Genomic DNA, 26,143 nt, shown 5'->3' on the forward strand with positions numbered 1-26,143 from the left:
GTGTTTACAAAGTATTAATGAACTCAAATGCAAAATACCTGTCATTTTCTGTTTATTGATTAAGGAAGTAGGACAAGTTCACGTCTGACAGAAGGCCAAAACTATTAATTCATTTAACCCACAACAGAATTATACAGCACATGAGCAGGACCCGTTTTACCATTTATAGCTGGCTGCAGATGTCGTTGGACAAAAACACAGTGGCAGAGACCGCAGGATTCTATTTGGATCACCCTGAAGATACTGGGTGACACCCAGGAGAGATGGGCGTATTGTTGATTGTGTTTTTTACACTAGGATGGGACAAATGGATCTCTCTTCCTCTACTCATTGTCACACATCATAATGGCAAGTCCATAAACTTTTTCTAAACTTCAAGTTGAAGTCAGCATGTTTATTGTTGGAGCAAATGGCTGAATACTGAAAAGCAATTTGTTTGTTGTCTACTTGTGTGAACCTCTCTGAAATGCTGTTTCCACTTTGGCTGTTAATGCAGCTGGTTGCTAATTAAAAAAAGAAAATAACTCATGGTTGGTCAATTTGAAAGGAGCTGAATGTTGAAGATCTTGTGTGGACTTTCAGCATAATTCCTACATTGGTCCTAATGATTTGGTGTTATTTGTAAGGGACCAGTCTCCCCTGGATATCTTCATCTTTATATAATATGAAGAGAAGTACATTGCCTTGAGCAGCTCAAGCATTAATGATTTAAAAAAATAAAAACCACAGCCTCAGAGTTTTATGTAGGCTCGAGGAAATCTTTTAATGACTTCACGACAGTAGTTGGCAGGTTTGTAAATTACTTCTGGCAAATAGTCTAAGGGACCAGTTTTATCACCTAGATCAAATCTGTGTTTATTCCAAATCCCACCACAGATGACAGATTTCTTTTCTAGATTTTGAGTGGACTTCGATCTCTTCACCTAAACACGTCACTTGTTTAAAGCTGTAAAGCGGCTGTGAAAAACGTTCACCTCCCAATTCTGTACTAAGGTACCAGCAGTGACTATGGCTCAACACTTCTTCACACACAGCTGCAGAAAGTGTTGTGTTCAGAGCGCCAGAATTTCCTGTCCTCAAAGACGTCTTCCCTAATGATTAAAACATATTTAAATTGCTGTCCAATTTTATTAAATAAAATGTATGTGGATGTTAGTTGTGACTAAGTTTCCAAATACAAACATAGATGGGATCTGGAAATAACATATACCCTTGCTCACTTTTTCATGACCCCAAATTTGATTTGTCACGTCTTTTCTCCTATATTTAATATTAATATAATATTACAATTATTGTTTATTATTATAATAAACTTTATTTCAGACCCAGGGGGATCCATATCACAATAAGAACATACACAAATACAAAAAACAAAGCCTTCCACAATGTTCAGTGTCTAATATAGAGACATGTTTGCCAGTTGTTCCACAGTCTGGAGGAGAATCTGACAGAACTACGTACAGGGTTAGCCAAAACAGTGATTATGTCATTTTCTGACTCTGATAACCTACACCTAAATCTATACATCAGGTTACGTAAAACAGCAGAGCAGGTAGGTACCCCAACGCTAATAAACATATGGCTTGCACCGGAGTTTCTTGGAGCGTATTAATATGATATTAATAATAATATCAACATTTTTCTTGTTTCAGCAGGGTTGTTAAAGAGCACAAGTGTCACTGATACATGTGTGTCATCCACAGAGCTTCCAGAGAACTGGACAGACACAAGGGAGACCCTTCTGGAGGGCATGGTGTTCCAGCTCAAGTACCTGGGGGTCACAATGGTTGAGCAGCCCAAAGGAGAGGAGCTGTCTGCGGCTGCTGTCAAGAGGATAGTGGCCACGGTGAGAGACGACACACACCTACACACTTGCAGCAGGCAACCCACACACACACACACACACACACACACACACACAATTGGTATAGCTTAAAGATAGGGCACCCAAAAATCTCTGGTCAGTGCACTCCTATTCAGCAAACTATTCCGAGAAAATGAGTTTCTCTCAAGGACATATATCTTTCCCACATCACCACCTCCACCACTTGAATACACAGTCACCCCATAGTTTTCTCCTGTTTATGACCTGAATGACACCTCGGTGAAAAGTGACTGGTTGGCTGCCCACCCCCCCCCTTCCCCTTCCCCCAGGAGACCCAGGCTGACATTTTAGAGTAGGATGCATTTAGTCTGGACACTTTTGCTCAGTATATGGCTCAGCCAGCTTTATCATGGTAGAAAAGACTTACTGTTATTGGACCTGGCAGCTCTGTGGATAATTGAAGTTAGCGGCGGCAGAATGGTGGGACTCATGACATGTTGATGGAGAGGAAGGCAGAGGCTCTGATGGGCCTAATCTGTTGGCTGCCCTTGTGCATCTGAAAAGGATGTTAGGCTGCTTTTATGGGATTTTTTTTTTTTAACTTGTCACATATTGTGTAACAGTTGGTGTGAAGTAATATTTTGTCAACCCATAGGAAAATAGGTGATTTATTTTGGATTGAATGTCTTTGTCTCACTCGCACACAAGCTTTTTTTTTTTAAGAATCTTTATTCAAAGTTTTTTGTGTGTTATTCTGGACAATGTTTTTGTTATTTGGCTTTTTGCATATACATATTTTTCTGCTGTTAATCAGACCAGCACCTCTACAATTTTTGATATGAAGGTCTCCATTGATTTAACATATCTTTTTGTTGCCTGGCAGTACATTTACATAAATGCAAGGTTAACACTCGGTAAGGTTGATTTTTCTCTCTGTCTTACTCACACAGTGAGTTTTTTTTTTCTTCTTCTTCCCTTCCTTCCTTCCTTCCAGGCCAAAGCCAGTGGAAAAAAACTCCAGAAAGTCACATTAACAGTCTCCCCACGAGGAATCATCCTTTACGACAGTGCCTCCAACCAGCTCATAGAAAACATCTCCATATACAGGTCAGTCCTTCTAACTGACTGTTTTGATTACTACACACTTGGTGTCCCTGACTCAGTCAGGTGGCCCAAGTAATGAAATACGTCCTTTCCTAAGCTTGTCCTTATCATCTACAATAAAACAGAAAAATATTTGTTGTTCTCATCCATCACTGGATGTGTAATGAAGGGAACTGCAGCACAGTCCAGTCTGACTTTCATACATTTGACAGTGTTTCAGAGACTTGATGTCAATTGGCCTTTTTTTTAAATTGAAGGTAAGAATGGGAAGCAGATTGGTTTGTGGGTTGGTGGCTTATTTTTTTTTATATTGCAAGTGTTTTTATATGAAGTAATGTGATGTCATTTTAAAACAGGGTTTGTGTAATAGATTATTCTGGTGTGTGTGTGTGTGTGTGTGTGTGTGTGTGTGTGTGTGTGTGTGTGTGTGTGTGTGTGTGTGTGTGTGTGTGTGTGTGTGTGTGTGTGTGTGTGTGTGTGTGTGTGTGTGTGTGTGTGTGTGTGTGTGTGTGTGTGTGTGTGTGTGTGTGTGTGTGTGTGTGTGTGTGTGTGTGTGTGTGTGTGTGTGTGTGTGTGAGAAGAAAGTACTCAGTCCATCAGTAGTATCTCTCATCAATCTCAACTCTCTTGGAGCATTACAACAGCTGTTTGTATGTCACACACACCTCTCTCTCTCTCTCTCTCTCTCTCTCTCTCTCTCTCTCTCTCTCTCTCATTCATATATATATATATATATATAAATGCCTACAGATCTCTCTTGCCTGCCACAGCCTGCACATGCTTAAAGCTGCCTAACCTCTATTGGCCTCGAGCTTATGAGCCAGGCTTGAATAATTTTTCTAAAATTCCACGTTTGTGAGACTACATATTAAGGAGAGTTGTGAGAGGGACTTTCTATACACCTCCAAGCATGTTTAGGTTTATGCTTAGGTTTACCAAGCAGGTTTATGTTGAATAATTTATCCTGAAATCTGGCAGGTTGTAGACAAATCTTAATTGTTGGCATTTTGACAACATTTCGGCAAGTACTGACCATGTTTCTGGCTTTCCTGTGTCACCTTTGGGATGTTGTTCTGTTTTAGAGAACATTTGTTTCATTCCTCCCACCAGCTTATTTTTGCATCACTTTTCATTAAAGAACTGCTTTGTGGCTGTGCAGCTTAGAGTAATCAGGATGGATTTCATATCTCAGGCATACAGAAGTTATCTATATTTAAATCTGGACTCTACATGGGCTGTTTAAAAAGAAAATGTTATTAACCTGAGGAACATTGCCCACAAAAGTCTATAAATTTAAATTAATAAGGTGTGTATGTTGCTGTGAGCTTTAAGCACATTCAGTCACTCGGAGATAAAACTGAACAGACATGGTCGACATCAATTTTGATTCACTGACCGCCTTTTGCAGCTAAAAATTAATCTAATGATTCTTGTTAAGATTCCTTGTTTGTCTTTTAAAATGTTAGTTATCATGAGTTGCTGTTTGCAATGTGCCCATGGATACACAGACAACTATCACTGAATGACTTTGATACTAAAAACGTTGGCAAAGACAAAGGCAACGCCACAGTTGGCCTTCGACACGACTAGTTCTTGGCCGTCTGCCTGGTGTGTCATGGCCTTAAATGTGTTTATTCTCAGGCAAGTTCTGGAGTTATTTTTATTTGGGTTTATTGATATTTATTTGTATCTATTTGAAATATTGTATATATCACCACATATTGGAGATATCACCACATATTAGAGACAATATCCTCAAGAAGTGTAAGTTACACTGAATCTTGAAATACGTGTCCAGATTTGACTGGGAAGCAGTAGCTTACGTACCTTAATTGCCTCCATGAGCTATATGTCACGGCCGATGCTGCTGCAGACCCTGTTGGTAAATGGGCCATATGAGGACCAAACTTCCTATGTTTCCTATTCTTTCTTTCACCTTGGGCAGTGTCTTTGTGTCTCTCCCTCTGTGCTCCCATCCTAAACTCTCCTGTGCCTCCTACTTGGGTCCAAGCATCCCAGATTGAAAACCTCCAAACTAATTGTTTCAACTCCCCAAATTATTTCTTCATCACAAATTTCAGAGAAATTTTTAGCAGCTTGTCTGCATATCAATGCCAAACATACCCAAATGCGTACAACACCCCCCCGATTTTTTTCAATGTGCTCCAGTAAAATGCTGTATTGTTAATGGATTCTCTAGTTTGAAGAATATGAGGTAAATATGACAGCAATTATTAAGAAGGCTAATTGCGTGAAGTGAGTCCAGCTGTGACCTCAGGATGGTGTGAAGACATAAAGCAGCTGGATGTATCTCACACCCTATTAGAGCTCCCCTCCCTGAACATCTGCTAATAAGATGGACAACCAATAAAAGGAATCGATTTGCCTTAACACCCGATTTGCCTGACACCCTCTCTCCCAAACTGTAACTGTAACTGTTGTGCAGACTGCAGCTGGGATTTTTAAACCTTTCCAAACTTTTTCTCCCTCACTTTTATTTATTATTTCCACATCTGTATATTCCTTAGACATTCATTAGTTAACCGAGTGAAGTTTGAGCATATTGCTTATGCCCGAAGGGGAAAGGAAGGACAGATGGCAGACAATCATTATAGCCTTCCTCAATCGTTTTGGGTCTTGCTCCCCAACTGGCCAGTGTACCCGTCACTTTGGTAATAGGGTTATAAGATGATCTTTATCAAATAGTGGAGAAAAGCTATTTGTGGAGCATAACAGCTTAATTTAAATCCCTACTCTGCACCTGAGACTGATACCTCTCTCACATGTGACAGACACATTTTAGTGCAGGAACAATCACCTCCGTATGTCTTTTCATCTACCTTACTTGGGCCAGACCCAATCTAAAAGCTTTAATTTAAAACAGTGGGTCGTGGTTGCAAGTGGAAGCAAGCAAGTGGACACAGTGGGAGCATGATAAATGTAACTTTTAAGAAGTGGAAAGGAACAGCATCCGTTTGGCAAAATAGCATAGATGTCCACTGCACATGTGTTAAGTTCAAATACATGGCATTGTTCATTTCTGTACCTGCACCCAGATGGGGTGTGTATTTGATCATGTGCAGAGCGGTGAGATTGCGAGTGCAGCTGACTTCAAGAATGGCAGGGATTTTTTTTCTTCTATAACAGGTCAAAGAAATGCTAGATTTAACAATTTAAATCAGATTGCTGGACTAGCTTAAGTGCTTAGTGCAGATGACGTTGCACGATGGACTCACTTGATGTGCAATGACTCTATAAAGTCTCTGAGTTTTTATTAAAGTGTGCCCATCTGTCTGTTTTTTTACTTTCAGAATATCATATTGCACAGCGGACAAGATGCATGACAAAGTTTTTGCCTACATTGTCCAGAGCCAACACAATGAGACTCTGGAGTGTCATGCCTTCCTCTGCTCGAAGCGAAAAATGGTACGTAAACTGTCTCGCAAATCTGTGTGCCACTGTAGGCTGTTCACCCAAGGTAGTCCAACAACTTATTCTTATTATTATGTGAAAAGACTCACCCTCTGTAAGTGGACACAAAGAGTTTGCAACCAACTGGATCCAAATAATAGACATATTGTTTAATGCTCTTTCCATTTTGCATTTCTAAATAAATGAAGAATTGAACATCATGGGAAAAGAGTTAGGAGAGAAGATTAAAAAAACAGAGAGAAAAACAGAGAGAGTTGTGTGGAGCTTACTGTCTTAATTAGCTTTGTAGCAACTTATTTGGCAGTGGCTTGAATGTAACGGACGTTCATTAATATAAGAAAGTTAAGCACTAAAGCTTTAAGGCAGGAGAAATGACATACAGTATGTCCTAGTATATAGTCAGGAGAAAGACATGGAGTGAGAAGATGAAGGGCGGTGAGGCTGCTGTCCCTCTCTGGCATACTCTCTAACCCTGGAGGTTTGCGGAACGAGTGAGCCACTCCCTCTTCTTCCTTCCCCTCACTAATTTAGTTCTGGCCGAAAGGCCACATATCCTCCCAGTTACATAAACAACTTGCTATGGAGCCAACTGGTTTCTTTTCCTCCCTCTTTAAGTGTCTGTGAAGGAAGCCCTGCTGTTGGTGGTCACTTCCTGTTTTTTTTTTATCATGGCCATAGATCCGGGACTTCCTTAAGTATCCCTCGTGTGAATGAGATGCATATAAGTACTACTCCTTTTTCTATTTTCTTTTTTATCACATGATCCCTCTGTCTCACAATCTCTTTTCCTCCCTCCAACAGGCCCAGGCGGTAACCCTTACAGTGGCTCAGGCTTTCAGAGTGGCATTTGAATTCTGGCAGGCTGCCAAGGAAGGTACGCATGGTCGCCCCCAACGACCAGAGGATTGTGACGAATGAGTCTCTTTCCTCCCCCACTGTTGTTATTCTCTCTGTTTACTGTATACACCCTTCATCTTCTTCCTGCAAAAAGCGGAAACATACATTGTGTCTTTTCTGGTCTTGACCTTCACACCTGGAGAACTGTCTGGCTGTTCCTGCCTGTCAATGTTGTCTTTCTGACACACACACACACACACACACACACACACACACACACACACACACACACACGCTTACTTACTCACTCGTTCGCTCACTCACAGGAAAGGAATTTCATCATTGATTGAATCAGGTCCCCCGTCCAGTGGTTAAATTATCGGCCAGAGAGACTTTTTATTTATTTATTTATTTTGAGTTTAGAGACGGTTCTTTATCACAGCCAACTCAGTCATGGTTAAATACTCGTCTAGGTATCGACACAGGGAGGGGTGGAGAGGAATTAAGGTTAGCCTGGGGCAGAGGTGGGTTGACTGGAGGTAAATCTTCTGTTTCCTTGAATAGGACTCAGATGTGTGGCAGCTGGGATTTTTTTCTCTGGATATATTTTATCTTTACAGCAAAAAAAATTTCCTTTTCTCCTCTATTATATATTTACGTTTTCTTGTTGTATGTCAGACATGGAAAGCATTCATCTTCTAGGCACCTCTTAATAGTAGACTACACTGACATAACCAGACAGTGCGAGTTCAGGCAACACCGTGGACACGGCAGGCAATCAAAGTGCTGTGTAAGGACGGTGTCACACACATTGTTCTGTACAGCTCAGCGTTCTGCTGAGCTGTACAGAACAATGTGTGTGACACCGTCCTTGCATGTAATTTACTGCAGGTACGACTCCAGTGTAAATGAGCAGCTCTTGGCACAAAATATTGGTTTCAGCATCACAAACCCCTCCCATTTTCTTAATCTTTACATGTGTGTTGCCTTGCAGGTGCCCTTTGAATTTTGTGATTATCTTTTGTTGCTGTCTGTCTTGTTTTGCACCTGGCACCTTGAACCCCCCCCCCCATCACTCGCTTCTGCTTATTATAAGGAGGGAGACTGATGAAGAAGAGGAGAGCAAAGGAGGGGGATGGGAGATAAGAAGAGAGGGCAAGAGAGCATGAAAGGCGGGGCCGAGAGGAATGATGGGATGGGGAGCGTGTAAGAGAGAAAGGAAAAAGATTGCGTGCGTGTGTCAGTGGGAGCTCAACCCCCTGTCAAGTTCGGTGTCATTGCCATTGATCCTGTCTCATGCGAAGGGAGCTCATTTATTCAGTCCTTAAAGAGACAAACACTGTATAAAAAAATCCAGCAGCTCTTTTTATCTACTCCACATTTCTACCCTTTCTACTGTGGCGTGTAGGAATGTTTTAATGTGTGCACGTTTCCATTTTGGGGAGGGATCATTTTCCCAACATCAAGGCCAAAGGCTCCTTGGGTCACGCCTATTCATTTGGTTGTTTGTAACGGAGTTGAATATTAAATCTGCTGCCTCTTCACTCTTTCAGCTCATACTTTTTTTTTCATCATGTCTTGCTGGCCCTTTCCTTCTTTCATCATTCTTCAACTTTCCACTTCTTCCTTTTCTAATAAGCCATTTAATAACCCAAGCTGTCTTTTTTTTCTTCCTAGTTCAGTACAGTGTCACTGATAGCTGATGCCTAGCTGGTTAGGGGTTGTGGATTGGAAAGGAATATTTTTTCAAAAATAAGTAGTGGTGTTCTCTTATGGCAGAAAAGAAGAATAGGAGATAGGGGGAGGCAAATAAATCCTTTCGAGTCCGGGTTCATTAAAGTTATAAGACCCCGGAGGATCAGGGCCAGAAGAGGGGGTATCTACTGTATGTCTGTCTAGTTTGCTGCTCCTGTTTCTTACAAACTCTCCTCATCGCACCACACACCCCTGACCCACATTTGTCTGTAAATTTCTTCTCCCCATCTCTGTTTATGAATCTGTGTTCATAGAATATTCACTCTAAACACTATATCTAGCTTCGAACTCTCATATCATTAAGTTGCTTTCATGTAAGCAGGCTGAAAACTATGCACTGGAAAGGCAGTGGGCGAAAACAGCTGCCCTGGGGAAGGTTTTGTAACACTGTCCTCACTAAGCTACCTGGGCTCATGGGAAATGGGGTGTTTTTTTAGATCAAGGATGATGAAATAAATAAAAACTCCTTGCTGTAAGCAGGTCTCCCTAGACAGAAATGAACATTAATTCTGTACCCACAGTATTTGAAGTTTGAGTTACAGCGGATCTGTGTGGCTTTTTGATTTGTTTAGAGCATCTGCCTTAACCTCACACAATGGAAAATTGTAATATTTAAGTTAGTAGTTAGAGATGGGTGTTTTATGTGTGCATTTGTAAGTAGACTTAGCCCGTATTTATCAGATGTCTCAGAATAGGAGTGAGGATCATTCCTTACTGGCCAAAAATTCCCAGGGTAACACATTTTGGGTCCTACTTTTAGGAAGTTAAACTCATGAAATAACACCTATCTCTGCTCCAGAGCCTTTTAGAAGTTACCAGGAGAGGGCATTCGGGCAGATACATTATGTGCAAGGGTTTTTTAGAGTGCTTGATCACAATAAGCTCATTGGAAGATTTGTTTTGACAAATACCAAATCATATTGACTGACTTGTGTGGGAATGGACAGGAAAACAACATGCTTGTCTCTGCAGAAACCGATGTCCTCACAATGTTGCAGTTTATTGTAAGGAGGAAAATGCAGCATCACAAAAGTAATGATTCTGTCAGAGCCAACAATTTTGGAGGTATTAAATCAAACTTTGATGAAGCTTGTGGCCCTTATAATAATGACAGCGGACTCAACTTAATTAAAAAAGGTAAAATAATTTTGATAGGGTCTTGTATCATTTTTAGTAAGGCTGTTAAATAACAGTGGGATTGTCATATTTGAAAGAAGAGGATAGACCATAATATTCTGTGTGTTCATATTGTTACAGTACATTACCGATGAATGTATGACTTTACAGAAGGACATAAGTTAACAAGGGGTGTCGCTGAAAGGTGTATGGGACAGTGGAAGAAAAGATTTAATGTTTTTCATGGAGATGCTGTATAGATTAGTTTAAAGTGTGTTTAGGTTAACTCTTAGTGCAGATCACAAAGTGCAACTGAAAAGACATTGGAATTCACTGTGTGGAAAACCTTCTTAGCAGGTGTTTGGAGCGAGCATAGCCTATTATCACTCTGACCCAGATGCCATGCCCACTCTGTTTAAATGCTTCAGTTACCGTATTTACTCCTGTATGAAGTATGTGTGTTGCAATCTTTGAAGCCCAGGCCCTCTAGATTTCAGCTGGCAGATGGCTTGAGTAATGAAGTAATTACCTTATCTGCCAATTTACTGCCGCTAATTTGTCGACACACAAAATTTGCTTGGTTAGTGAAACCTTTTCAGCAGCTCTAAAAGTAAACGGTTCCTTTAGTAACCAACTTTGTGTTAACTAGCTCCTGAATCATAGTTTGCCTGTCTTTCACTGACTTCTCTCTCTCTCTCTCTGTCTCTCTCTCTGTCTCTCTCTCTGTCTCTGTCTCTTTCTCTTTCTCTGTGTATGTTCCCCACATAGAGAAAGAAAAACGAGTAAAGTCATGTTCAGACGGAGAAGGAGCCAGTAACTCCCAGTCGGACAGCTCGGCCAGCCTGGGCAGCCTGAAGGGAGGAGGTGAGTCATGTCACCTATCATCATGGGGGGAGGGGAGTAGCAAGAGTTTTCAGCCACTTGTCAAAGGTTTGGCTTATAGTCAGGCTTTTTCTCCATTATTCTATTTTCTCTAGCATCATTACCATAAACAGCAAATTACATTTTTAGAGGATTTTGTATTATAATACAATAATTAATTATAATGATAATTGCGCTTGTTTAATTTCAAAACAGTAAGCTCCCTTCCTGTTTTGTAGATCAATTGAAACCAAATCTTGGTTCACCAATCACCATGACATTATCAGAAGTGTTTATGGACAAACAGCCATATTCTGCTTCACCCGGGAAGCCCAACTACAGTCTTGTTTGTGTAAAAAGCATGAAAGAGGCCTACGTTTTCTGTGACCCCCATTGTTCGATCAGATTTACTAAGATTGCTTGACTTGAGATGTGGGTAAAGCCTTCTAAACATGCTGTTGACGTCCAGTGAGACAGATAACCTTAAGGCATTATTAGTCCCATGTATTGTCCACAGCAGCCAAGCTGCAATGAGATGTGGAGCGTTCCTGTTGCCAGTGGCACAATGGCTGTACACTTATTCCTCCATTATGCTTTCTGTTTGTTCTTCTGTTTTGTGCATGCCTTTTGGCACTGGAGGTTTCAGTTTAAGACCGGGGCTGCAAAAACATTTGAAAACATAAGCTTTGTACTGAACCTCCCCTTCTGCCCAGCCACGTGGCCTCCAGCCCGAGAGAGATCTCTCTAAATCTGTTCTGACACTTTATTTGCTGTGAAGGGGCTGTGGCTCTTAATGTGAAGCATTTTATGGCAGACACAGGTTTTAAGGATGATCTCCTAGTGAGAAGACTTAACAAAGTAGGACTTGGAAACAGATTCTGGCAACAGAGAGGCTGGGCGTGACTTTTTGGACCAACGTTATTCTACTGACCATTTGGTGGGTCATTCGTTTGCCAAGCAGATTGTATTTCCGTAAAGCAAATTAACATAAATGTACAGCAGAGTAATACACAGTAAAAGCTTCAGAGTGCCTTTTGAAACAGGCTGAGCATTTCTTTCCTGCCAGAGGTTTTCATTGCCAGCCCTAAAGCAGTTATTGGGCACGGCAGAGCTTTGGAGCTATCGCAAGGTTACATTTACGTACCCTTCACCCTGGCTGATCAAATTGCATGCCACTGTGTCAGAGAGACTGTTGGGATCAGTGGTGTCAGAGGTGAGTCAGCTATATTCATGAGGCACGATACCCTCAGCTCTCTCCCAGCACCAAGCCTCTTACAGTGGCTACAAAATACAAATGCAGCTTCTTCCTGTCTCACCCTGATTGTCTGAGGATTTAGCCTGCTTGATACGATCATCCCTTTTCAGTCTCCTCCTCTTCACAGGATTAAATGTTTACAAAGGTTTATTCTACTGCAATGACGAAAACCCTTCGGCTGAACAGCATTACGCAGTATTTATTCACACAGGAGTATAGAAAAAAGGCTTTACCATGTGGTTGGTTATTTCTTATAGACTACTTGTTATTTATTTATTAGTATTGAAATACCAGAATACATGCTATATTGTGATTTATATTGTAATGAAGATATGTACATTGGGATAGAAGCTTTTGGTCATATCGTCCAGCTCTAGTTGCAACTAACGACTATTTTTGTTATGGATTAGTCTGCCAAATATTTATTTAGTCTATTAAGTGTTAAACAAAATTGTAAAAAAAAAAGCTCAAAATTTCGCAGAGCCCAAAGTGACATCTTCACAATGCTTGTTTTGTCCGACCAACAAAAGACATTTCATTTACTCTCATAAATGGCAATGAAAAGCATCAAATGTTTACATTTGACAAGCTGAAACCACCAAATAGTTGGCCTTTTTGCTTTTAAAAGGGACCGAAACAATTAACTGGTTATCAAAACAGTCACTGATTAGTCGACTAATCAATAATTGAGGCTCTAGTTAAGTGTGCTAGCTGGGTGTTTACTCCCAGAGCTTAACTTCTTCGGCTGTTAACTCAGGGGCTTTGCCATCCCGCCCTCTGAATGAATGAATGACAGCCCCAGTCCCAACATATTTCCTTCTTCATAACAGCCAAATACTCTAAATGCCTTTGAGCCAGTGTTGACAGGGATGACAAGTCAAAGAGAATTTGCATTGCATGCTGACTCAGCTTGTGTAGAGCTGGGTATTGTTAAAAAATTGATTGAGACCAATACCGTGACTTTGATAAAGGTTCCTGAACGATACTTTTTTGATGCCAATTTTATAAAATCCATATTAACAAAAAGAAATTACAACATTACGGCACACATCTTTTAATTTATTTTTTCAGCTCCTACTACATGAGCCCCGTCTCTGTGCGTAACGTAGAGTTTTTCCTGCACGTCTCTACGACATGTAACATTAGACAGCCAATAAGCAGCATGATTAGATCTTTGTAGAGGCATGCTGCAAGCTTATTGGCTCACTGATGCTGATGAGATTTGCTCCTTAGGTATTGAAAAGGTATTGAATGACAAGGCATTTTACGATACTCAATATTTGGCCATTTGGTCGGTGCCTTTAAAAGTACTGAATCTGTACCCAACTCTACTCTTGTGAGGAACATAGAAAGAAGAGTTAAGTTGTGTGAACATTAGAACAGCCAGTGAGCCTTTACTGTGGACAACATTAACATTAGTGTTGAAACACATTATTGACGTACATTAATCATCAGGCAAGGCCATTACAAGCCAATTCCATTACAGATCAGTGGTGTTACCGTGGTTAGGCGCGCAAGTCAGGAGGTTACTCAATGCTCACTTATCATAAGTGACAATCAACAGATGGCTGCATTGTTGAGATACATTAGAGGCCTTAAAAAAGAAAGAGTGGACCTTATGCAATATCGTGTCATCAGACTGTCTGCATGCATGCAGCTGTGTACTTTTGCGTGATACTGTGATAATCACAGCGACTTATCAAATGGTTAATTTATTAATTTGTTTTTTATATGCATTTGTCTCAGGGGCTAGGAATTGAATCTAATGTAACATGTAGATGGTTGCATGTGAACTGAAATGCATTTAATATGTTTTTGTGTTTGTTTTGTAATACAGAAGTAGCCACAGCGAAGCTTCTAGATTTGGCAGAGGGAGCCAACGTGGCGCTGGTCCACTCAGGAACAAAGCAGACGGAATCGGATCCCTTTATGGTGCATAATCACACAACCGAGAACAACAATACTGTATGGGTAAGACAATAATCAGGTTGGTTAGTAAGTTTCAGCAGTTCAGGGTTGAAAAGATGGGAAGAGAAGAATGCCATGCAGGAAGCCCTGATTAATTAGCCAAAGTGTTTGGATTTGTACTGTACCTGTTGTGTTGTGTTGTATTGTATTATAAAGGAGTGAATTTGGCGGTTGTACAGCTGCTATGCAGAGTCAGGCAATAGCCTATTGAACAGAACTGCCCTTATCAAATGATAGCATAACTGGAGAGGGTGTGGGCTGCAAGTAGCCTAGATTAATCATTAATCTAAGACCATGTGAGGCTGGAGACTTTTCTCTAGTCTCACATGGTCAGGAGATGACTGTGTACATCTCTTTAAAAAGCACTATTTACTTTTCATATCTCAAGACATAAACTTGTCTTTAACCAATATGTCTGTATTCTATGTGGCAGGAGTTGGAGGACGGTCTGGACGAGGCTTTCTCAAGGTGAGAACCAGTGTGGAGTTGGGTTTTCCCTAAAGGTCCGGGGTTCTGCTAATCGGCCGCGTAGACTTCTGTTCTGGTAATAGCCACCTGCGGGTTTTGGCTTCTCTCGCAATAAACACTGCCTCGCCCTCTGCTTGGTTTACCCCTGGTGCGCTCCCACGGGCGGGAGACAGGCTCAGTTTACAGGCCCTGACACGGCCGACACCCGCACTGAGTCATGCGGCTTTTTTAGGCGCCGTTTACTATCGTCTCAGGCCCACACACTGACTTCATGTGAGCCTCGAAAAGCCAGTGATTACAAATGGGGGCCGCTGAGGGACACATTGCTTGGTATTTCTATCACAAACCCACAGGAAAGTAATCCCTATTCTGCAGGGTAGTACTCTCTTTTTTTTTTTTGGAATGGTATAGTTGGAGGGAAATAAAAAACACCAGAAGAATACTCAGGAAGAAGACCACGTCTGGTAATTTGCAGGTTCAAGGTTGACAGGAAAGTCTATTGTCTGTGCTGATTGGATTTCCTTAAACTTTGTTTACAACAAACTAATTTGAATGGAGTCCACTGTGATTAATGTTTCAATTTAGCTGTGGTGGTCTTCTGTTTTACAGCTATTTGTCTCGGACCGCCATAAAGACTCATTCACCACTTTAATTAGTGCATTTATTTCCCTTTGACCGGCTTTTCATTTCCTCTGCTAACTGGAGAGTGGGCTTCTTATTCTCTCACCTTTTATTTAGTGAAAGGAAGAAAGGGCTACACAGTTTCTGTAATTAAACTGCTAAGAGGCCATTTTAGACCTGTTATCAGATGATTATTTGTCTGCACACACTGTAATTAAACCCTAACATTGTTAATCTCCCGCTCTGTGATTAATGAGGAGGCTCCCAGCATAAGCGCAGATGCATCCACATGTAGATTTCTGTAATTGAAGGAAATCCAGGAGGCCCTGAGGGCCACATTTACATCTTTGTCCATCAGGAGAAAATGATTGTACTGGGTGATGTTGGGTTCAGAGCGGAGAAGAGAAAATTGGAGGCAATTCATGATTCTGTGAATGCAGAGATTACAGAATGATGGTTAAAGGATGGTACCTGATATTTGGTACGTGGCACGTACAGTTTTTTGTGAGGATTGAAATAAACTCCAGATTAATGGATAGTTGTGCCTTGAGTCCTTAACCATATATACACATGCACCATTCTATATCTACGTTGAGACTACTTTATTCTTGAGGCTCCAGTAGTGAGAGATTATACACTCATAGATTTGATAAAAAGTACTCCGTATGTTAACATTACAGGAATCAGGGCCTCTTCTCCCTCCTAACAAAAGGGATCATGCCACAAAAACATCTGCTCCCTTACTGCAACACCGTTTAAATCCAGTGTTCAATGTGGCTGTTCTTAACTTTAATTCCTGTTTGTTTTGATAAGTGGCATTGAAATTCTCTTAGATGAGCAGTTTTGTCTCTCTTCTTTTTGCTATGAGCTGCAGATACGTTCATGTTGTGATGAATTTTATTGCTATCTGAGAGACTGTACCGCCATCTGCTGGCTGTGGAGTGTCAGCCCCTGTTGTAGAAGTGCCTGTTGATCAGAGTGAGGAAAATGCCAGTTTGATGTGAATGTTTTCTGTCTGGCAGAGATTAAGGCAACATTGCTGGCCTGTTTTCTAAGTATAGTTAACCCTAACTTAATGGCCTCATGGTCAACCATAACAATTTGGACATAGAGTCATACTGTGGCCATGGAAATGTTAAATTGTAAATACCCTTTAACTTTATTATGATGCTGTAAAGAAGAGCTCCGAGTTTAATTGTTGCCTGACTTGTGATGTTTCCTTTGCACCCCCAGCCGCAGTCTGGATAGCTTTGAATCCTACTCAGGTAACAATGTCATTCACGGGATCTAGTGACTTCCACCTCATTCTCCCCTAGTCAACCCACTATTCAAGCTTTCTCATTTGTCTGGAAGCGTTCATCCAGATTGATTGGGACTCATGTAGTTTCACACTTTCTTTTAAAGGCCATATTCCATTAACAAAGGGGGGGCTCCTCACTGTCAGTCCACAGTTTGATCCATCCCTGAGTTTCATAAAACAAGTTTCACTGCCACAGAACCTGATGTAGTGTGCCACCGTGTCTCCGTCTCTATCACAAGTGTTTATGTCTCCGCCTCACATCCATCAGCTTTGCACTCTTGTTAGTGCCATGACACTGAATGATAGATGTTACAGTGAATGAAAACGGCATGTGTTCACATAGATCTCTGACATGTTTGTGTTTAAATAATCATGCATACATTGTATGTACAGATGTTAGGGTGGTTTATGATCGGGTTGCCATTAGTTCACGAAGGAATTCATTACATTGCCAAATTTGGCTTTTTGAGTTTTAATTTTATCATGATGACTTGTTTCATTGCAAATAGCAGGGTTTCCACAGGGTCTTAAAAAGTCTAATATTTCAAAATTGTAGGCGTAAAAAATTTGCTGAAGTATAGTGTTCAAGGTCTTAATAACCTCCCTGCAATACTACCTCTAATGCTCATTTTCTTTTATTCCGTGGTGTTGTAGTTCTTTCTCTCGCTAGTCCAAATAAAACTTCTCTGTATTACATCTACAAATTAGACCAACATGTAACTTAAATCGCAGCCAATCAGCTTTCATGTTATTGGCGCAAGTCTTTTTTTTGGATTGTACCACAGACATAAGACGTCTTAATCATTTATACTGTGCTTGAAAGAAATCTGAATTTATCGCTTAGTTAATGTTGTGATAAATAAAGTTCATTTAAAATGTTCTTAAATGTCTTAAATTTGACTTGGTAAAACCTGCAGAAACTTTGAAATAGGAATGCCACTCAGTTTATTAGTCACATTTATGCCATCAATTATGTACACTACACACTGTACTTACAATTCTTCACAAGTTAGTTAGATGTAATGAATTATCGTTATTATTAACAGCAATTTTAATCATTACTCAGGTTTTGTCATAGCAGTTACTAACGTCCGTTTTCCTCTGTTCCTACAGACTCGCTGAGTCTCGCACTAACCCCCAGGTCCTGGACATTGGGGTAAACCCTCAGGACTTCAACACTGAAGAGTGCCTGTCCCCAGGCAGATGGGACCAAGAGGACACAGACTTCACCCCGCAAAAAGACACTTTTTAAAAGTGAAGCCTCTGGGAAACATGAGAAGAAATGGTGGTGAAACATGGTTGGAAACTGAAGTGACAAAACAGACATTTGTGACATCAGCGCAGTTTCCCACCTTCTCCCTGCTGCCAAGTCCTCTCCGTGGTTACGTTCTGCGGCTCTTTGATGCTGACCAGAGAAGGACAGCATGAGCAGGCTGCTCACTGAACAGGCCAAAGCAATACAAACCAATTTATCCCTTTTCTATGAAAAACATGCAGTCATTTGTTTGTTACAGTCAGTGTATTACTTCCTTTTGTGTGTCTGTTTACCCACACACTGTTAGCAATGTCTCTGTGGTATGTGCTTGTGTACTTTGCGTTAAAGAAAGCGTGTGTGTGGATGTACAGTATATACTGTAAATGTGCGAAGTGAGATATGAGAACTATTGTGTGCTGAGCTTTGAACCGGTGAGGTCAAAAAAGGTGCTGTCACATATTTGATTTAACTAGAGATGGAGAAATGTACCTGGAAAAGAAGGGAAAGTCTGTGGCGAAAGCCACCAATGCCTCAGTTTCAGTGTTGGGTAAAACAAAGTTACTACCCATATGTGCTTCAAGGATTCAGCCTTTCGTTGGGCAGCAAAAGCTTTAAAAAAAGAAGAAAGAAGTGTGTATGTATGTTTTGGTCAAAGAGTGTTTGTGTGAAAATGGATGAGAACAAAGTGACAATCTTATTTTTTTTGTAATGCAAAATCTATTTTTGCACTTGGCATTCATCCACCTTTTAAAGCACATTTAATGTAAGGGAATTTAATATCAAAAATATTAATATCAAACTCATTCTTCAGGCTTATACGCAGTGCCTCTATTCACGCTTTTCATTGTTTTAACAGTAAATGACATTGGGTTTTTTCCAACCTTGAAGGAAACTGCAAAACTCCAAATAGTACCAAGTTTAAAAGTTGCTATGTTGTCTCTTTAACATGACAGTCTTTCCTTTGACCATGTCAGCGGGATTCATAGAATAAAAATATAGAAAACCTTAAGTCCAAGGGGGTGAATGTGTTTTAGCAGCACTCTACAACTGTATGTGAAATCATGTTGTTGCAATGACTTTGCTAGTTTACTATTTTCTTTTTCCGGGGAGGTCCCAGTGTTATTTTTTTGGCATTTGTTTATGAATTTAATTTAATTCATTAATTTCAATAAAAGTAAAATTGTGAACGTGTGGTGTTTATTCCTATTCCTTCATCCATGTCATCAGATGGGAATCCAGCAGTAGCAAGGTATGTAACACTGGAATGCAAGAAAACCACTCCTAAAGGTCTCTGTCCCCATGGGAAACGGGACCAAGAGGACACAGCCTTCACTGCACAAAAAGACCCTTTGGCGTTCTAAAGTCCAAACTCTGCCAAGAAGAAAGAAAAAAAGTTTGTGGATTTCATTCTGCAAAGGCGCTGACATTTTTGTTGGACCGACAACATTTAAGTAATGGCTCTGTGAGCTTATTAAATGTTGTAAATTGTTATTTTCTTTATTTTAGATTATTTAGCCATTCAGAGGAGACCCATCATCTGCTGTTCCAGATGTTTTCAGTGGGGCTACACCCACCTAGTGATCTAACACTTGCTGCCACTTTTTTTGTTTCCCCATCTGTTGCTCCAGCCATTTACATGCCCTTGGTTCTCTCTCTCTCTCTCTCTCTCTCTCTCTCTCTCTCTCTCTCTCTCTCACAGACATGGATGATCATATATTATTATTATTATTATTAATAGTTTGTATAGCTCCAACGTTCTGCGAACCTAGCCTACTAACTAGTTCCTAGACTGTTCGCCGAACGTTCCCGGAACAGTGTCTATTTCTTTTAGGAAACGTTCGGCGAACGTTCAGACAACGTCCCATCGCCACCGTGGGAGAACCTTCGGTGAGAACCTTACGCGAACCTCCAGCAAAACTTGTTAAGTTGGATGTTCTAAACCAAGTGTTACAATATCGCGCACTTTCTTCAGGTCGAAATGACTCACTACACCACCGTCGGGTTAAAAAGCATGTGCAAACACAATAGTCACGTGGTTTCATCATTACATAGTTTTTCATTCAGCGTTATAAAGCTTTGCATAAGCCTTTTCCTGTAGGGCCGGCCAACAGACCACAAAACAAGTGAATAGATTGGCTTAAACTAGTTTCCGGTTTATTTTCAAAAATAAAAGCATAGAATTCTCAATATTAGCAATGGATTGGGACTGATGCAATGAAACGCAGAAGGAAGTTAGTTACACGTAGGCCTATGCCCACATTGCCTTTTTGTTTATGCTTGACATACAGCAGGTATATAAAGGCCTAATAAGTGAATCAGGAAATTTCTTTAATTGTCAAACATAGTCACTAAAGCTGATCTGTATTTAATTGAAATAGGGGTTAGCTTTAGTGGCTTTAACTCGAATAGAGTCTCTGCATGGTGAACATACATCTCAACTTCTTCCAAACCCTTACAAAACACAATCTGAAGCTCTCTTAAACCTAATTTCTTAATCTATAGGCCTAAACGTTATTGGACAGATATAAAATATAGGCCACATGTAGGCCTTATAATCTAGAAGTAGCCTGATTAGGCTAATCTAATGCCTATACTAAAGTTAGGTTTATACCCAATTTATAGGATACAAAAAAACTTAACGTTGTGGCCCATCTGATAGCGTTTTATTTTGAAAGTCAGATTTGTGCTGTTCTAATAATGTTCTAATAATGTAACTTGACGCAGCAGTCATTCATCATAAGGCTGGAGGGGTAAGCCAGGCTGCTGGCAAAATGCAGATCGAGTGTTGCTTCTTATTTTTAGGTGAGTAAACCTAATGTATTGTTTTAAATGAATGATTAAACTCAAAACCTATAACCCGCACAGCAAAGAGCAAATATACTTTATGTTTCTAAATTGTGTGGAAATTTGCGTCACATATGACTTAGCGTCACTCGTGAAAACTGCTCAGCTATAAAATTGTAAACAATAACAAGTGATATATGGCTTATTGTTTTAGAAGGAATGGTGTCATATAGCGATATTGTTTTAGCATTGTTTGGCCATTAGCATTGACCGCTCACTAGCCTCGATGGACAAATAACGTGAGCCTGATCACAGGCTAGTTCACCTGAGAAAGTAAAATGGCAAGAACAAGTTTCAGATTATTAAGTGGGTGGGGCTACAAGATTCGACAAAGAAAATGCGCAGATTACTACTGTTTAGCCTACTGAAGCATCCTGTATGTGTAATATATACTCCCATGTATGTTTCCGATTAATAAAAAGCCATGAAAAAAAAAATACAAAGATCCGGGGTAGGCTTGTACAAAGGGGTTAGTAATGTAACTTACATCTTCTTTCCCAAAACCAGAGGAGCAGGAAAAGTCTACACTCTGTGCATGTCACCATTGCCAGTTTTAAAGTTATTTACAGACTTATTTACAGGCTTAGAGCATTGCAACCAGATCTTGCTTCATGGGATGTATTTGTCTTTTTGTCCACAGGTGCCGTTGTACAACTTTGCATTGGACAGGACATTAACTGCACTGTCACTCAGGAGGCAGGAAATACATTGTACACAGTCTCAGAAGTGTCTCGTGTCACAGATGTCAAGCCAAATGACTGTGAGTACATGTGGATAGCAGTAAGTTAGACAAGCCAGAATAGTTCAGCTTAGTGTTTTCTGACATTCTCTGTGTTTCTCATATCTCTCTTGGCATTATCCAGCTAAAAAATACATTATCCCTCCCCCCCTTCCTTCTTGTCTGTGTTTACTTTAGAACAATGTGATTGCAAATCACAAGCAGAAGGATCCTAAGCTAGTTGTGACAAACACCATCAATAATATCGTCACCGCAAAATGCTTTGACACTGTCATCTTCATCAGAAGCTGCATCTCGGAGGTACTGCACTTTGACCATGTGAAAAAGCATTACCTCACACTGGCCAACTCACAGTATGAGCTCTTGTATACAAAAAATCGAAGAAATGCGAGAGAAAAAAACTAGAACAAGATCTTTTAAATTACCGTATGTAGAGTACTGTTTTAGTCCAAATAATATTGTGTAGCTAGGAGATTGAAGAGTTGTTAAAAATTTCCCTTGGGAGTCAGATAATGCCACTATGGATACGCCACGGTAACTTTGACATCAGAAGTACTAAAAACATAGAGTTCAGATAGGATTCATTTGAAAATGTTGTCTTTCTGTCCATAATAATCTCACTGTATTGCCCATTTATTTCTTCTCCATAGGTTGGGGAGTTACACGGCTCACTGTGCGAGTGAGTATCATTTCCTGTCCTAGCCTAAACTCTTGAATCTTTTTCCATTGTAGTTGTAAACATTTTGTCCCACCTTTGACCTTTTGTCAGATTGTTTCATCCCGTTGGATCTGTGATTGTCATTAGGAGTGTTTTCTTTCAAATGTGTATTTTATTTATTCAGTGTTCTGATGTCTTCTTTTTTTAATAGTCAACTGCACTCTGAATGCCCAGAAAGACAAAGGTAAAGAAGAAGTAAATGCCATAAATAATATGAGTTAATCTGTGTACAGTATCAGATATGAGTGACATCCTAGCAGCAGTGTGTCTCACTGCGAGTTTTGCTGTCTAAGCGTGAAACATTTTTTTAATGTAAGGTTAAGTCATATGTCTGCACTGCTTCCTGTTTGAGTGACAGCTAAACGCTGCAAAATGGATGTGCTTGAATGTGTGAAATCACAGAGCACAGACCTTTGTTTGAAAGCATTTTTTATTCATAACTAATAGACAGCAGGTAGTTATCATATAAAAAGCTAAATTGGCTTTTTCCATAATCAAAGAATGCCTAACAAGGCCTCACGCAGGACTGGTTGGCTGACCTTTTGTATACATCTGTTTCGCTTATCACAACAAACTATCATAACACCCAGTCTGAACAACTCATTTATTAATTTGACAATACACTGCAGCATAAATCTATGGATGTATTAATGAATATACAGTAGCTGCATGTTTACAAAATGAACAATGCCAATTTCTTTGTTGATTTACATTCTAAATATGCATGGATTGCAGTAAGCTAAAAGAAAATGCCTATTTTCTTTTTTAATTTTAATGATTATGTTATTTGAGTAAATAATTTAACTTTTCAGGTAAACTTTTTTTACAACTCTTTTCCCTGACAGAGTTTCCCCACATCTGGATCGGACTTCTGGTTGGTGCATCCATCTTCCTGGTGCTACTCTTTTGTGTGGTGTGCTGCAAATTCAAGAATAAATGTTTTGAGGTATTTCCCAATCATATTGGTTTGTAAAATAACATGTATTCTTTTATATGGGCAGTTTTAAATAACGCTCTATTTTTATTGGTAGGGAATGCGAATCAGACACATTTACAAGTCTGTGATGATGCCGAACTTCAAGCCAAAAGAAGCCGATGTGGAGACGGGGAATTAGGGGAAGTGGAGAGATTTTCGTCCTTTCACCTTTCTTCAGTTAATGAAATGATTAGATAAATGTTTCTAAATATAGACTGCCATTTAGAGTAGCTTCTTAGTAAAAATAATGTAGCAAGCCTTACTCTACATCTGTATAATGACATAATCATGCTGAGAACTAAATCAGGGCTTTTCACAGTGTTTCCCTACATTCTCTTAGTAGCAGTGTGCCTTCATTACTACTTTATCCCTTTAATTCTGCTGCACTACTCTTTACATTTGGCAAAAAAATCCTAGTGGTTTGTTTGTCTTTGGGTCAACCATATATTCCCAGTTTGAGACAATACACTAGATTTCCTTGTTAAATCCATTTTTCTGATTGGTGTTATATATTCATATCACAGTTTAAATCATGTTACTGATTGAGTTATTAGCGAAAACATCAATTACAGCTAACAGCTAATCCATTTTTGAATATTTTTCTCCAACCAACATCCACCAATACCATCATGTCAACAGGCCACTGGTGCAAGTTAAAGTTTTAAGGAAACACTTTTCTTATCTATATCTATAGTATATTAATTTTACTTTTATGTATTATCTAAGGCTGTACACTTTGCAAAAAAATCAGTTCAGGACAATCATATGTACATGTATGTGATTTGAGAAACTATACACCTAGTGTTGGTATCACTTTGACCTCAAGCGAGGACCGTTAGTGTGACAGGTGTTGTGTATGGACAGTATCGTGTAAGCTCAACTCATGTGTCATTGTTTCCGACCACATTTAAGACCAAATCCACCACAGTTGTCTCTACACATCTCGCTAATTTTGTCCAGTTATGGCCTTTCTTCAGTCTCATGTATAGTGAGATGAAACCTCTGTTACATTTGATAAATCAGTATCTCAGCTTAATAGTATTTTAACAGTGTCACACTTGATAATAATTGCACAGCCAGTAGTTGCCTATAATGTAATGGTGCACATATAAATAGTTTTGAGGTTGTGGAAGCAGACCGACAGACCGACAGACCGACAGACCGACAGACCGACAGACAGACAGACAGACAGACAGACCGACCGCAAGTGCACTTGTGGACCAAGGCCCACTCCAATAACAATATAGTAACCCCCCCCAGGTCCAGTGAGAAGCCCCATAGTGGTGTAAACGTGACCCAAAGCTGTGGAAGCTAGGAGACTCGTAATGCAGCACCAGGGAGTGCCTTTCCAATGTCCTGTAGCATTACAGGACACACTTATTGTCCATCTGAATCCTTATCATTCATAAGATATTATCGAAATATTTAACTACATATGTCCATACTGTTAGATAATACGCTAAATAGAAACCACAGTAAGTAAATAAGAATAAAATATCAAATAATACCTGATATCTATATGCAGATATACAGTACATATGCCAACATAGTATTTATATGCCAAAATGTATTTATATTATTATAATTATTATTAATATAAAATAATAAGAATTATATATATAGTGTATAAAAAAAATGTATGTCATAATAAAAACACTACAAGGTTTGGAGGCAATAACGTGTGCAATGTAATTCTGTCCAATACAGTTGTTTTGTGGAGCGAGACATAGTGGAGATATAATTGGAGTGGATTGTTAGGTGGTCCAGTCATTGATTCATGAGTCCCTCTGGTTACTCTTTCTGCCTTATGACATTTTTTTTTTTTTCACTTATCAATTCATGTCACATTTTCTGCATTAAAAAGGGTTTCATTTTAAAAATGAGAGTTTTTGTTTTTTGTCCAAATGTATTATTATGGTTTGTTCAGCAAAAGGGTGTGTCTTAATATCTGGTGATTTGGCCCAGCCAGTGAAAAGTGGGTGAGGTGGTGTGGTCTCCTGTGGCGTGGTAGGTAACTTGTGACAGGAAGATGAAATCACACTTGCAGGGTTGTTTATGTTGAGAGCTCCTTACATGTGTCACACAGGAAAGACGAATTTCCCCAGCCATTAAAGGTCCACACACTGTACTGTAACCTGACACTACTACTCCGACTACCCTACTTCCTCTCTCTGCCTCTCTGAAGATTTAAAAGTCACAACCGTGTCAGCTCTGTAAATTGTATTTTACATGTTAAGATAGTGAACACTGTACTAACAAGAGGGCAAAAAGCCTTTTATAAACTAGAAAATATAACTAATATTGTCATGGAGTTAACTTTTATTGGCTACATGTAAAACGTTAGAAGTATTCATCAATAAAGTTTGGGGAAATAATCAACAAATGTATGCTTTTCAGCAAACAGTTGTCTGACTTCTTTCTCTGTGGAAACTAAACATAATTTAATAAAAAAAACACTACTCCATTTGTGATTCACTGGGGTCATGACCTCAAGTTTATGAAGGAAGTGGTGAGACGACTTCCTAGTCATGTTATTGTCAATGGATATCTGTCTATGAACAACATAAACGGAAGTGGACGGTGGTGTGAGCGGTGCAGCCAATGAGAAACCGGTCTGCTGTTACGTGTTACAATAACATGTGCTGTTAGTGTTTTATTAAAATTGGGAAAGGCTGAGAAATAGCTTTCGGTTTTAGAGATTGGGTGTGGAGTTTTGCTCTTTGAGTGAGAGGCTTTAAAATGTGTGTGACATGTAAAGATTTTGTTTGTAAGCAGTTGTGAAAAAAACAGTAAAAAGAAGCCACTTTTCTTGTAGCTAGGATAGTAACAAAACCCCCGTTGGTTTCCCCCAGGAAGCTTACTGTACATGATCTGACCATATTTGGACAGTTCCTGTAAAAAAGGTGATGGCATTTAGCTTAACTTAAAAGTAATAGCCTGTGGGAAGACTGGATCTTTTGTTAGAATAAGAGATAGTTACCCTTGGTGTTGGGAATCTGTTGCAATGTCACGTGACCCTTTGTTGTTGTTCACGTTGTACAGTAACATTTTGTGATTTACACTATTTTT

The 26,143-nt window shown here is 39.7% G+C and overlaps 1 protein-coding gene across 4 annotated transcripts in view; it reads left to right on the top strand.

Moving 5' to 3' along the window:
* The window catches only part of ldlrap1b (low density lipoprotein receptor adaptor protein 1b), a 32,289-nt gene extending 13,807 nt beyond the window's left edge, over window positions 1-18,482 (top strand). Inside the window, exons 2-10 of one of the 4 annotated variants that reach the window (XM_034857800.1) lie at window positions 1,704-1,846; window positions 2,820-2,932; window positions 6,241-6,355; window positions 7,163-7,235; window positions 10,838-10,933; window positions 14,023-14,156; window positions 14,587-14,621; window positions 16,476-16,507; window positions 17,656-18,482. In XM_034857800.1, the coding sequence (XP_034713691.1) occupies window positions 1,704-1,846; window positions 2,820-2,932; window positions 6,241-6,355; window positions 7,163-7,235; window positions 10,838-10,933; window positions 14,023-14,156; window positions 14,587-14,621; window positions 16,476-16,507; window positions 17,656-17,702 (788 nt within the window). In that variant the 3' untranslated portion in view covers window positions 17,703-18,482. The remainder of the gene's footprint in view (window positions 1-1,703; window positions 1,847-2,819; window positions 2,933-6,240; window positions 6,356-7,162; window positions 7,236-10,837; window positions 10,934-14,022; window positions 14,157-14,586; window positions 14,622-16,475; window positions 16,508-17,655) is intronic. The other 3 variants (XM_034857801.1, XM_034857797.1, XM_034857798.1) reach the window with 3 other exon arrangements.
* Window positions 18,483-26,143: the final 7,661 nt, after the last annotated feature.

Source organism: Etheostoma cragini, chromosome 20 (assembly GCF_013103735.1).
Source record: "Etheostoma cragini isolate CJK2018 chromosome 20, CSU_Ecrag_1.0, whole genome shotgun sequence".
Taxonomy (NCBI): Eukaryota; Metazoa; Chordata; class Actinopteri; order Perciformes; family Percidae; genus Etheostoma; species Etheostoma cragini.